Source organism: Mandrillus leucophaeus, unplaced genomic scaffold (genome assembly GCF_000951045.1).
Source record: "Mandrillus leucophaeus isolate KB7577 unplaced genomic scaffold, Mleu.le_1.0 Scaffold698, whole genome shotgun sequence".
Lineage (NCBI taxonomy): Eukaryota > Metazoa > Chordata > Mammalia > Primates > Cercopithecidae > Mandrillus > Mandrillus leucophaeus.
This window is the reverse complement of record NW_012107563.1, coordinates 1,072,896-1,086,918: the sequence shown is the minus strand read 5'-3', so window position 1 is coordinate 1,086,918 and position 14,023 is coordinate 1,072,896. Positions and strand designations below refer to the sequence as shown.

Sequence of the window (14,023 nt, the reverse complement as noted above, 5' to 3'; positions counted from 1 at the left end):
CCCTATCCAAGGTTATAAAAACAAACTTCAAAATGATTCACAAAGAATAAATCATAATAGAAGTTAAAAATTAGTTAGAATTGAAAGGTAATGAAAGTGCCATATACCAAGCCTTGCAAAACATGGCCAAAGAAATGTTTTCGGGAAAATGCAGTCTTGAGTAGTAATATTAGAAAAGAAGAGTTGTAGATTAATAAGCTAAATATCCAACTTAAGAAACATGTCAGAGACCATTCATCCTGACCAGTGTCACTCTCCCAACCTTCCTTGAAGTTGCAGTGGCTGTGATTGTCATTTCTTTTCTTTTTTGAGATGAGGGTCTTGCCTTGTCATCCAGACTGGAGTGCAGTGGTGTGAACATGGTTTACAGTAACTTCAAACTCCTGGGTTCCAGCGATTCTCCTACCTCAGCCTCCCAAATAGCTGGGACCACAGGTGTGCACCACCAAGCCTGGTTGTTATATGTTTTTGAGAGATGGGGTCTCACTGTGGTGCCTAGGCTGGTCTTGAACTTTTGGTATCAAGCAGTGCTCCCAGCTCAACCTCCCAAGTGTTGGGTTTCTGACTGTTAGCCACCACACCCGGCCTTATTATTGCCATTTCTAGGTCAGGTTGGTTGAGTATTCATTTTCCTGAGGCCCATCCCCCAATTTACCAGGTGGATAATACCAGGGTCACCTTGAAGTCCAAAATTGAAGACACCATAACCAAACTGGAGATACCAGGAGCACCCCAAGTCCCTGAGTCACTAGCTGGAGGAGAGCCACAGAGCATTACCCAACCTGGAACATCCAAAGTGGACTTTGATGAGGAAAATGTAAACTCTTATTGTGTGAAGTCATTGAGATTTGGGGGTTGTTTTTTAGAGCATGAGCCTAATACAAGAAGTAAAAAAAAAAAAAAAAAAAAAAAAAGAGGAAGAATTCCAAAGGAAACAGAAGAAAAGAGAAAATAAAGAGCAGAAATCAGTGAAATTGAAAACAAAGAAACAACAGAAAGGCCCAACAAAGGGACCGCTGTTCTTTCCTGAACCTCAGGAAAGCCATCAGATAACTGTCCGATTCTGTTCTTAGTCCTCTTGCCAAGTCTATTTTTCTCTCCCCATGCTGTTCATAAGAAGAGCGTATTGAGAACCTGCATATATAAAGCTGTGTGGGTTGGATTCTTTGTTACTTATACCTCCAATAGCCAAATACATTTTCACCCATCACAGGAACCAAAGGAAAGAGATGGTCTGAGCACAGAGAACGAATCTAGGAAAGAGGTGACCGGTTTGGGCTGCATCAGGAAAATGCGAAGGCTAAAGACGAGAGCAAGAGACCAAAATGCAGGGAGTACAGGTGGAAAAGGGCAAGTGGAACAGAGGCACCCAGGGCAGGAGAGCAGGGCTTCCTGGCAAGCTTAGGACGCGTGCTCCCCCTGCAAGGAGAGAAGGTAAAAGCAGAGTTGTCTTATTTGCATGCATCAGGTATTTTCCATTGCCAAGAAAAGAATTCAATCCCATTTCCCATGTAATGAGTGAAGCGTAGTCTATGTTTTCAGTTAATTCTACAAGAGTGCTTTTGAAAAAAAGTACTCCAAAGAATTAATTGGGAAAACAATCATACAGAGCCCTGGTAATAGTCACCATCATCATCCATTGCTGTTTACAAAGGAGACTCTCTCTGTATTTAATCATGTGGGATCTCTATTTTAATTTGTTTTCTTTGTTGAACTGCATCATAATTGACTATCTCCTGCTACTTGTTACCTTTTTGCAGTGCAGGATGTGTGGGGGAGCAGAATTTCCACTTGTTTCCTTTCATCAACAAAGTAGAACATCACAGACTCAGATGAGCCCTATGTAGCAATACGCAAAGGACATTACTTGAAAACTCAACTTTCTTGTCTCAGACTTTTATTGGTGTAGTTTGTTGTCTCCAAAAGAGCTGCAACAATATTCTCAGTGGTTCTACCACTCAGCCCCTTGGGATGAAGGTGCTTAGTAATATTTCACTATTTAGTCTACAGCCTCACTATGTATGTATGTACGTTTTGTTTGTTTGCTTGTTGGCTTGAGACGGAGTCTCAGTCTGTCACGAGGCTGGAGTGCAGCGGTGCAAACTGGGCTTACTGCAGCCTCTACCTCTCAGGCTCAAGCGACCCTCCCATCTCAGCCTCCCAAGTAGCTGGGACTACAGGTGTACACCACCTCGCTTGGTTAATGTTGTTTGTTTGGAGGCAAGGTCTCACCATGTTGTCCAGGCTACTCTCGAACTCCTGGGCTCAAGCAATCCACCCACCTCAGCCTCCCAAAGTGCTGAGATTACAGGCATGAGCCAACTGCGCCCAGCCAGCCTTAGTGTTTATAGACCTGGTTTCCTCAGGTCCAAATCCCTGTCCTTCAATCAAACGTTATACAACTGGAACTGTCCTCCACGTCGGCTCCATTTATAGAGCATTCTATTTCCTTACCTCCCCACCATTAACTTTTCCCTGGCTAATTTGAAACTGCCTGTACAAACTTTAAATGAGTTCTTTGTGGACATCAGAAAGTGCTTACATTCTTAGCAGTTCCTGTAATCCTGTAACCAAAGAAGCATTGTTGATGGCCAAGGTCTATTCTTCCTATAAATATGATTGAGTTCTGACACCTGGTATAATGTTTTCTTTAAAATGAGAGCCAATGTAATAAAATTCTATATGGAATGGTCTGTAAAATGCTTTAATAAAATTAAAACAATTTCACAGAAAATTTCAATAATTTTTTCTAACTTTCTTTTCTGATTGCACAGTTAATTTTACCATCTAGTTACTTCAGTAATATTTTCTCTGCCTACAGAGCAAATATAAGGGTAAATTATACAGACCCTGCTTTAGTAAGGCTCACAGTTCAAGCTGGTCTAACTAACACGATGAGTCAATGCTATGGAAAAACAGAAGAAACCAATTAATTCTGTTCAGAGTAAGATCAAAGAGGATCTCATATGGATGACCTTGGGACTTATTGGGGTAACTAGACCGAGAAGGATGAGTCCATTACCAGGATTTAAGAATTCAGAACTAAGTGCTAAGTAAGGAGTCTGAGGAAAGCATCAGCTAAAATTCACTAATTGTTAAATTACTACATACATGAAGTTTTATACCCCGGCATTTGTGTTTTACGTTGGCTAAAGAGTATAATTCAATAAAACCATTGGACACCTTTAAAGGCGCTTCAGTGGCATTCTTTCATTGAGGAGAAGTCTGCAGAAGGGTAGCACTTTCAAGTAAAACATAGTACTCTAAGCACGGTTAGCTTACATGTTCTTCCATTTATTTAAGTGCCTTAAAAACAAAAGGAGAATCAAAATCTTGACAGATCTTGGTTTAATCCTTTTCTTCTCTAAAAGTAGGTTTCTGTTTTTGGGAGGGGATTTATTTATTTTATTTATTTATTTTTTTGAGACAGAGTCTCGCTCTGTCACCCAGGCTGGAGTGCGGTGGCGCGATCTCCGCTCACTGCAAGCTCTGCCTCCCGGGTTCACGCCATTCTCCTGCCTCAGCCTCCCGAGTAGCTGGGACTACAGGCGCCCGCCACCGTGCCCGGCTAATTTTTTTGTATTTTTAGTAGAGACGGGGTTTCACCGTGTTAGCCAGGATGGTCTCGATCTCCTGACCTTGTGATCCGCCCGCCTCCGCCTCTCAAACTGCTGGGATTACAGGCTTGAGCCACCGTGCCCGGCTGGAGGGGATTTAATTGCTCATCTGATCTAAATGCCCATAACAAAAATAATATAAAATGCCAATGTAACCAATCCACCGTGATTGTTTTTTCTTTTTTTCCTAGGAATTAACAGTGGCAGTCCCCGGAAATAGATGGGTAAGAGCAAATCTGTGGTCATCAGCAGGTGCACAGTCCAATCGGTGTGTGAGATGCATGCACAGGGCAGACAGTACAGACGGCAACTGTGATGGAATTAACAGGGTAGGCCCTGGAAACAGATGAGTAAGAGCAAATCTGCAGTCATCACTAGGTGCACGGTGCAGTGGGGGTGTGTGAGATGCACAGGGCAGACAGTACAGCCTGCAACTGTGGTGCAGGCACAGAACGGGATTGAATTTCGCTAAAAAGACGAAGAAAAAGTATGGTCTCTGTCCTCAGGGCACTTGCAACCCATTAGGCTGAATCATATGAACTGCAGATTATGCAGGTAAAATATGGCCACATATCCACACCTTCATAGGGCTCTGCCTGACACACGGAGGACACAATCACAAGAGCCCAAGCAGGGAAGGGGCCGGGAAAAAGTGGACACAACCCCGCCCCAGTCCAGCGGTGCAGATCAATAAACCAAGACTTATGGCCAACCTGAAATAGATTCTATTCATGAAAGTCCTTCCAGAAACAACATTCAGGATGACAGCATCAGTGTTAGCCAAGTGTCTGATGGTCTGGGTGTCACATCTGTGTGTGTGCCCAAATGGATGAAATTCATGCACAACCAATAAACCGCACAAAAGTGATTGTTATGCTGAGCCGAACAACCATTTTTCACTTCCCTTTGTCTCTCCCATAGTTTCTCTTTCCTTTTCACTTCCTGGACCTACCAAAGCCTTAGGTGGGCAGGCATCCAGTGACTGTCCTTTTCAGCTTCGACGATGGCAACACAATCTCTTGGCTTTGTATTTGTGGAAGAGTTCCTTTTCACGATGAGAATTTTCAAAATTGATACCATTCTACATTATTCTTTTATTTAAAACCAAAGGAAACATAGAAACAAGTTTGAGAAATACCACTTCAAGATGGGGGTGGGAGGCAAAAATGCTTCAGCCAACTAGGAGGTGGGCAAAAATGCTCTGATTCCCTTTGTTTTCATATATCATTTCGTTGAAGGTAATGGAAGGGATTTAATAGAAAAGATATGCTGATGACAAATCAAGTCAATATTAAAAGAATACTCTAGGCCGAGCACGGTGTTTCACGCCTGTAATCCCAGCACTTTGGGAGGCTGAGGTGAGCGGATCACCTGAGGGTGGGAGTTCGAGACCAGCCTGACCAACATGAAGAAACCCGTCTCTACTACAAATACAAGATTAGTCAGGCGTAGTGGCGGGCGCCTGTAATCCCAGCTATTTGGGAGTCTGAGGCAGGAGAATCACTTGAACCCGGGAGGCGGAGGTTGCAGTGAGCCAAGATCGCACCATTGCACTCCAGCCTGGCCAACAAGAGTGAAACTCCATCTCAAAAAAAAAAAAAAGAATACTCTATTATTCTGAATATTCTGAATGTGTGTCCAATCATAGACTTTCGTCATTTCTTGAGTTCTGACTCAGCCAAAACATCCGAGTGAGATTTCTAACAGTAAAAACTGCATCTCTAGGCCACTGACCACACTGCAGCCCTCTGACAGTGTCACACTGGCATTATTTTGCTGCTTATGGACAAAAGAATGAGCAATTTCCTGTCAGCTGGCTCTGAATACCTTATTCACTAGAGGCTGAGATGGAGTCAGTGCCGCTGCTACAGGAATACGAGTCAACATCTCTTAAATGTGGTGTGCCAGACTATACGAAGAAAGGGCCTTAAAAACATTCTCTCATGTAATCACCATAAGCCTTCGAAATAGATGCTATTATTATCCCCATTTCATAGATAACTGAGGAGTAGAGAGGTCAGACACTTGCTTCAAGTCACAGATCTTGTAAGTGGCAAAGTGAGATAGCTGAGTGATTCGACTTCAAAAGCCGAGCCCCCGCCTGCTTCTATCTGCTTGATGCCAATTTCCAAAAGTCAAAGGCTTCTGAATTCGCACTAATTCCTCAAATCCCTCCTCTCTTATCCTGGTGCAGTCTCAGTTGGAGTGACAGCAAGTTTAGATATGAGTAAGAAAACAGAACCTGACACTCAATTAACAGGACAATTGCTTCCTTCAGAGACAATCTTACTTTATATTAAACTTCATTTCTGAAGCTCTCTGATTCTCTAATATAATCAAAATGTTCAGCCCAAGATATGTCAAAATGGTGAAGAAATATCTTAAAATCCACTTTGTATCCCTCTAACAATAAAGTTAAATCCTCCCCTTTAATGGGTCTAGTCAGTGAAAGAACATTTCTCATTTTAATTATTTTTCTCCTGATATTTTCTCTCCTTTTAATCATTTCTTCACAAACATCTGAATGTTTACAATGCTCCAGGCAAGAGGAGAGAAAATGAGAATATCCTTATCCCCAGGTGTGAGGAGTAATTACTTCATTGCCCTTTTAAATACCTCCGAGGTTTATTTCTTAATTTTTTCCCTCCAACTTCAGTTTCACAACTTCTTCATGAAACAAGGAGCTTGGTAAAGGAGGCCAGCGAGTAACAGGTTGGCTGTGAGCGTGACATGAATGCTCAGGCTGTCTTCCTCAGAGAGCAGACTCCAATGGTCAGTGACATGCAGGAGGGAATGCAGGATTAGGACCGACTTTCCTTAGGTGTAGACTCACTTGTTTTAATCCCTGAGGTATGTTGTAAATGGGCAGCGCATGAACAGGTGATCAACTCAGAAGACGAGCTTCAGAAAGGTTGCCATAGAACTTTAGAATATGCCTAGGGATGGCCAAGTTACAACCAGAATTGAGTCCTTAATCACTGACCCCATGTGTGTTTCTATGGAAGGGATATGGACTATGTGCTCCAAAAGTTCTGAAAAACTGTGTGTGAGTCTCCTGACTGTGTAGCAAGCATTATTTTGTTGCTTATAGACAAAATTTCTCTCCTCTATCCAAACCAGTAGGCTATAGGCCATTATTTAAGAAAAATTTTTGAGTACAAAAAAATTCGTCTTTTATATACACACATGCACACATATATAGGGTTTGGGACAGACTCCACACCCCTAAAACTAGAGGAAAAACAAGGCCCTCTAGCTGGTCTGAACATGATGTAATCGCTTTTTCCTTTACTTATGTAAAAGGTACCCTTTGTCAAATCAGCACACTTCTGGCAATAATTCTGGCCCCAAATAAATAGAAACTCTAAGGTGAAACTTAGCAATTGTGAAATTTCCAAATAATTAAAAGGTTAATTTTACAGTAAAGAGATTTTTTTTCTAATTCCATATGGCCATAGGCTATAAAATATATATATAAGTTCCCTTAGGTGTTACCAAATGTGTGTTGAGGTCCTCAGCTAGGGTTGAGGGACCCTAACTAGGGTTAATACATCATGCAAAGTTTTCCACGTATTGGAAGAAACATCAGAAGTCAGCTTTTGTGTGCTCCTTAAGCCAGTTTTAAAATAGCTTTTAAAATACCTTCCAGCTGATTAGCATGAAAGGTTTGGAAAAAATACAAAAGCAGAGTGCTATGTATTGAATGTTTATGTCCTCCCAAAATTCCTATATTGAAACCCTAATCTCCAAAGCAATGGTATTAGGAGGCAGGGCTAATATAGCAGGCCTTTGGGAGGGGAGTAGGTCCTGAGGGTGGAGCCCTCATGAATATTAGTGCTTTTACAAGAAGGGAAAGGAGAGCTTGCTTGCTTCCTTTCTCTCTCTCTGCCATGTGAGGATGCAATGGGAAGACAGCTATCTGCAAACCAGGATAAGGGTGCTCACCAGGAACTCACCTTGATCTTGGACTTCCCAGCCTCCAGAATGGTGAGAAGTTTCATTTAAGCTACCCAGAGTATGGTATTTTGTTATTGCATCCTGAGCTGATTAAGACACAGAGTAACTTACAAAATCAATAACATCAAGTATCATTGGCCAAGCCAATGAGCGGCCATACCAAAAGTAGTTTACTTTTAAGATGTCTATCTTCCACAGAATCTCCAAGGAAGTAGCTTGCAGTAGTCTCATCCCCACAGAAATGATGCAGTGATTTTATGAACAAGGGTAGGAGCAAAACGTGAACTAATGGTCTACAAAACTAATCTCATCTACAATAGGAGAAAACAAGTCAGGCCTACTTCTCCATACCATTCATGCCTGTGGTAGCAAAAAGGCAGCATGAGTCTCATGTTTTGCTGGTGACATTCAAGTGTCAGACAGATTTACTTACTCGAGCTCTTTGGGGGATGAAAAGTTTTGTGTCAACACCTCAGGGTTTGCTGCAATACTACAACCTAAAAGTGAATGCTGATGGTCTTCCAGGGAAAAAATTTAAAAAAGCAAGCCCACAAAATAGATTCTACAATTTCAGGTTTGGTGTAGAAACAACTGAGAGAGAAATAGAGATAGAAAATGGACAAATATATAGACTGAAACACTACTTAAGGAGGATACAGGATTTCTTTTAAAATACTTCTTCTGAAAGAGATGGTACTCCCCCGACCCACCCCATCAACAAGAGGCAGTTTTGGAAATGTGAGCACGTTAGGGGTGCCACTGATGGGCGGCCACTACTGAGATTTAATGTGTTGGAGCATGCGTACTCCACAAGCCCTGCAGCCTACAGCCCTCACAACAAAGAACTGACCCCATCAACACAACTTTCAGCTGCCCCATCGAATATTCATATAGATGGAAATTCAGTTTACCATAACACATCTATGATCTCATTTCTTTTTATATATAAACACACAGAGAATTTTCAGCCCAGTTTTAATATGCTTTGGATTTTTCAAGAATGCAATGAGAGGATTCTGTAAATGGAAGGAAGCCTGTACAGCCAAGTGATTATGAGCAAGGAAGCCAGAGCCAGGCTGCTTTCATTTTAATCCCAGCTCTACCATTATTAGCAGATAACCAGGATAAGCAGCAATAACCTGGATAATTCCCTCATATGTAAAATGGGACTAACAGCAGTACTCACCTCATAAATTTATTAGAAAGGTATTAGAATAATGCCAGGCATACCACAAGCACTGTATGAGCGAAGCCATTACAGACTTGGTATGCCTAGAACTTTATCAAGAATTGGCCACATTTTAGAAAATCATACTGCTGACATCAACCCCGTTCCTGGTATTGAACTGCCAATGCAGTGGGTCTGAGTTGATAACTACCACATTCATGGTGATTTTTCATCTATTTATATTTATACATACACAGAGGAAGTATGTGCCCTGCTTAGTAATTTAATTATGTCTTGTAATATAACCATGCTAGAGCATTTACATATGAAAATAATTATTTCATTATAAAATATTTTATCTGTTTCAGTTAGAACATCACTGATGTGTATGTTTTAGAGGCTGGTTATATTACCTGCTAGTTTCATTTCAGAATAGTAAATGGAGCGATGTTTTTATGAGTGAAGGTAAGCTTTATCATCCACGATTTTCATTCGAAGATTGAAAAGTGATGCTATAAAATATTATAATAGGGGTAAGGTGTTGAGTTGTGTCTGGTAGAGTTTTAAAAATCACTCTTTTAAAGTATCCTGTCAAGGAGTTCAAGATCAGCCTGGCCAACATGGTGAAACTCCATCTCTACTAAAAATACAAAAATTAGCCAGGTGTGGTGGTGCATGAGCCTGTAATCCCACCTACTTGGGAGGCTGAGGCAGGAGAATTGCCTGAACCTGGGAGGCAGAGGCTGCAGTGAGTCGAGATTGTACCACTGCATTCCAGCCTGGGCGACAGAGTGAGACTCCGTCTCAGAAAAAAAAAAAAAATTTAAAGAAATAAAAATAAAGAATCCTGTCAAAAAGCATCATCAAGCAACTTCACATGTCAACACATGTCCACAATTAAACCTGGATTACTACTGAGGCAAGCAGTTTCCATTAATTTCTAAGAAATCTTATTTATATATGTACATACGTAGAGGTTTACAAAGGTTTTTTTTGTTTTTGTTTTTGTTTTGTTATTTTAGCAGCAATATATTTTTCAAACACAATTCAGGAGAAAACCTCAAATAAAAAGAAAGCTGAAGCTGTGGAGGGTGACTGAAGGTAGAGGAGCCAGAAACTTCTCTCGCGGGTCCTGGGACTCCAGGGAACAAAGGCTGAAAAGCACCGATCTGGTTGGCCACTGCCTATAATGAAGACTGCCTGCCGAACATTCGTTTAAAGGATGGCTATTCAACTCACAAGTGGCATTTTCCCCACAGAAAAAGAGCTCACCAGCCAGCTAAGGCCTCCAAAGCGATTGAACTCAGTTATGCAGCAGAACTAGAGCTCGGAGTTCTCCCCACAATCTGGGGAGTAAGAGGAGATGTTGCCACCCACTTCCTCGGCATAAAGCCAGCTCAAGACAAGAGTAAAACAGGCAGGGCTGGCTCGCCCCTGGTACACAGCTCCCTCCTCAGCACCAGCGCCCTACATGAGATCTCCCCAGCCCATACCCCACCCTCCTAGTGTGCTGAACACCCTGTGGTCACACAGCGCAAGGCTCTTCCCTCCGTCTGCCAAACACCCTTGGGTCTCCATGAAATACCAGACATTTTTTTCTTTTTGACGTGGAGTCTCCTTCTGTCACCCAGGCTGGAGTGCAGTGGCCTGATCTCGGCTCACAACCTCTGCCTCCAGGGGTCAAGTGATTCTCCTGCCTCAGCCTCCCAAGTAGCTGGGACTACAGGTGCCCACCATCACGCCCAGTTAATTTTTAGTAGAGACGGGGTTTCACCATGTTGGCCAGGCTGGTCTTGAACTCCTGACCCCAGGTGATCCACTCACCTTGGCCTCCAAAAGTGCTGGAATTACAGGTATCAGCCACTGCTCCAGGCTGAAATACTAGATCTTCATGGAAGTTCTCTTAAGAGGTAGAGAGGAAAACAGCCTGACTGAGCCGGGCGTGGTGGCTCATGCCTATAATCCCAGCACTTTGGGAGGCTAAGGCCGGCAGATTATTTGAGGTCGGGAGTTCGAGACCAGCCTGGCCAACATGGTGAAACCCGATCTCCACTAAAAATACAAAAATTAGCCAGGCATGGTGGCAGGCACCTGTAATCCCAGCTACATGGGAGGGTGAGGCAGGAGAATCACTTGAACCTGGAAGGTGGAGGTTGCAGTGAGCTGAGATTATGCTACTGCACTCAAGCCTGGGCGACAGATTAAAAAAAAAACTCAAAAAAAAAAAAAAAAAAAAAAATCCTGACTGAATTCAGTCACAGTAATCATACATGAGTGGTTGCTAGTTCCTTTAACCACACCAGAGGCATTTTAAAGGGAAGACGTTTCCTAACTCCAGTGATTTTCATGGGCTGAATTCCAGGCAGTTCAGCAAACTCAACAATTCAGTGGTGTGAGAAAGGGCATTTTGGAGTAGGGGATTTCAGCTCTGCCTAGGAAGATACCTCAGAAAATTCCCCTCATGCAATTTCACTTCGCACATGCTTCTCCTGTTCTTCCATTTCTAATCCATAAAATCCCAAAATGCTTGGGAGGGTTTATTTTGATTTTTTTTTTTAAACAATAGTGCCCTGCTGGTAACAGCCACAGTCACTTGCTAATCTGAAGATACCTCGCACTTTCTCTTTCACTAGCTTCGTGTATGATGCGAAACAGAAATATTTCAATTACAGGTGACTAAGAGTAAGAAAAATATACAACTATATTTAAAATACTTAAATTAACAAGATAGTACTTTTCCATTCTAACAAAATATCATACATTCAGTTTAAACAAGAGTTAATATCCAGACACACGTTTTCAAAATACCTGATGCTAGTTGAAAATTAGTGACCATGAGGCTTTCCAAGATATTTCTAATTAGCAAACTGTGTACAATTTTGAAGAACTGTACACACTGTGCTGGAAGACAGACACTGAACAGGTCAAAATGCAAACTGATGTATCTTTCATCAACCTAAATCTTGTTGCTTCACTTTTCTAAATGATACTTTGGCTGTCAGCGAATCTTATCGCTTCTTTTCCTTAAAGACAATAATATATAACAACAACACCCCACACAAATAACCATAAACTTCTTTGTGTGAAATAAGCCCTATCAAATTGTGTTCATGTGTTTCTGTACCAACTGATCTATACTGAGACTGTCATGAAAAAGGTATCAAACAAGTGTAACAGGCCTATACTTAAACCTCTGCCTCAAAGGAGAAATCGGATACTTGCCACGTTATTGCAAAGTCAAAGCTGCTACACTTACAAATATGGTATATAGTTTAGAAAAATCAAATCAAGGCTGGGTACGGTGGCTCAAGCCTGTAATCCCAGCACTTTGGGAGGCCGAGACGGGCGGATCACGAGGTCAGGAGATCAAGACCATCCTGGCGAACACGGTGAAACCCCGTCTCTACTAAAAAAATACAAAAAACTAGCCGGGTGAGGTGGCAGGCGCCTGTAGTCCCAGCTACTCGGGAGACTGAGGCAGGAGAATGGCGTAAACCTGGGAGGCGGAGCTTGCAGTGAGCTGAGATCTGGCCACTGCACCCCAGCCTGGGTGACAGAGCGAGACTCCGTCTCAAAAAAAAAGAAAAATCAAATCAAAAATGTTTTCTCACTGGCTTTTTCAGATAAAGAAGTTGGACCACAAACCAACATATCTGTGTGAAAATAGCCACCAATTTTAGTCCCCCCAGCCCCTCAAAGAGGAACAATGTCACCAGTCCCTCACAATGATCATAATATCTCTGGCCAGGACTGCGATTTCTAGTGTGTGTCTCCACATTTTGTCTCTGGGGAAGCAAGACAAACAGGCTCTACCCGTTTTCCTCCTCTTATCTCCACAAGCCAGCACCTAAGATCCTCTGAATTTGTTCCCATCCAATTCTGCAAACTTCCAAGAAGGGCAGTAGATAACTTTTCAAAAAAAAAAAAAGAAATGACATAAGGTCACTACATAATACTGAGGCTGAAACGGGAAGAGGCTGTCCACTGTAAAAGCAAGGCACTTGGGGAGGAGCCAGGCAGGTGGCCTGAGCAGGGTCCCTCTCAGTGAGTCAACAGTTTCAGGCGCGTAAACCAGCTGACCAGGAGGGATGGTTCTGTGGAGGAGGACTTCATAGCTGAGGAGCCCGATTTCTTTTTGGTCCCTTCCTCCTGGAACGGAATCGTGGCGCTGCTGTGGAGATCCGAGTTGACGTAGCACCTGCTTCCTCGGATGTAGTCCGCACCCCGGACCAGATGCCGCTCGGTCGTGGGTCTGGAGAACCGGTATGGGTGAGAGGAGCTCTCTTCGATGATCGGGGGAATCCGCTCGTTACTGAAATACCGACAAAGGGCGTCCTCCCCTGTTGACAGACAAAGTCCATTAAAATCACAATCCCGGTGGGGCGCGGTGGCTCACGCCTCTAATCTCAGCACTTTGGGAGGTCGAGGCAGGTAGATCACAAGGTCAAGAGATCAAGACCATCCTGGCCAACATGGTGAACCCCCATCTCTACTAAAAATACAAAAATTAGCCGGTGTGGTGGTGGGTGCCTGTAGTCCCAGCTATTCAAAGAATCGTATGAACCCAGGAGACAGAGGTTGCAGTGAGCCGAGATCGCGCCACTGCACTGCAGCCTGGCGACAGAGCGAGACCGTGTCTCAAAATAAAGAAAAAAAAAGTCACGATCCCCTGCACAGTGCTCTTTGGAGGGCCCTCAGCCTGCCCAGACTTCTGCTACCACCCTGAATGTGGACACCGTACCCTGCTCTCCTCCCTGGATTGGCCACAAGGTCCCACATGTGGCTGAGCCCACCAATGGGTGCTCTGGAAGCAGAAATGGGAAAGGTCCCTCCCACTTCAGGCTGCTTTAGCACCTGAGAGGTAACACATGGGGCTCCTTTAATGGGTGGGGATCAGAGACTGTAGTGCCCTGCGATGGCTGAACAAGAACTGCTCATGCATTGTTTAATGCAGGGCATTCAGGGACATTCCTGAACAAGGAAAAGAGTGGTCCTGCCCTAACTGCCAGCAGACCCCCCTGGGATGGGGATGGAATGTTAAGAAACTTAATACAAAGTTAAAATACAGGACACTTTGGTAACATGTAGCATCCTTGTGAAGCAGAAATTCTACACCCCAAAATATCAAAGATCTACAGGCATGGATGCTTACTGAAAGATTTATTTTTATGCTTATTTTTATTTTTTGAAACAGGGTCTCACTCTGTCATTCAGGCTGGAGTGCAGTGGTGCCATGTCAGCTAGTTGCAGCCTCCATCTCCCAGGCTCAAGCGATCCTCCC

At 43.1% G+C, this 14,023-nt stretch overlaps 1 protein-coding gene across 2 annotated transcripts in view; it reads right to left on the bottom strand.

The window, feature by feature from the left end:
- Positions 1-12,352: 12,352 nt before the first annotated feature.
- CNKSR3 (CNKSR family member 3) overlaps positions 12,353-14,023 on the bottom strand; it is a 127,307-nt gene continuing 125,636 nt past the window's right edge. For both annotated transcript variants that reach the window (XM_011964380.1, XM_011964381.1), the window contains exon 13: positions 12,353-13,082. In XM_011964380.1, coding sequence (XP_011819770.1) covers positions 12,784-13,082 — 299 coding nt within the window. In that variant the 3' untranslated portion in view covers positions 12,353-12,783. The remainder of the gene's footprint in view (positions 13,083-14,023) is intronic.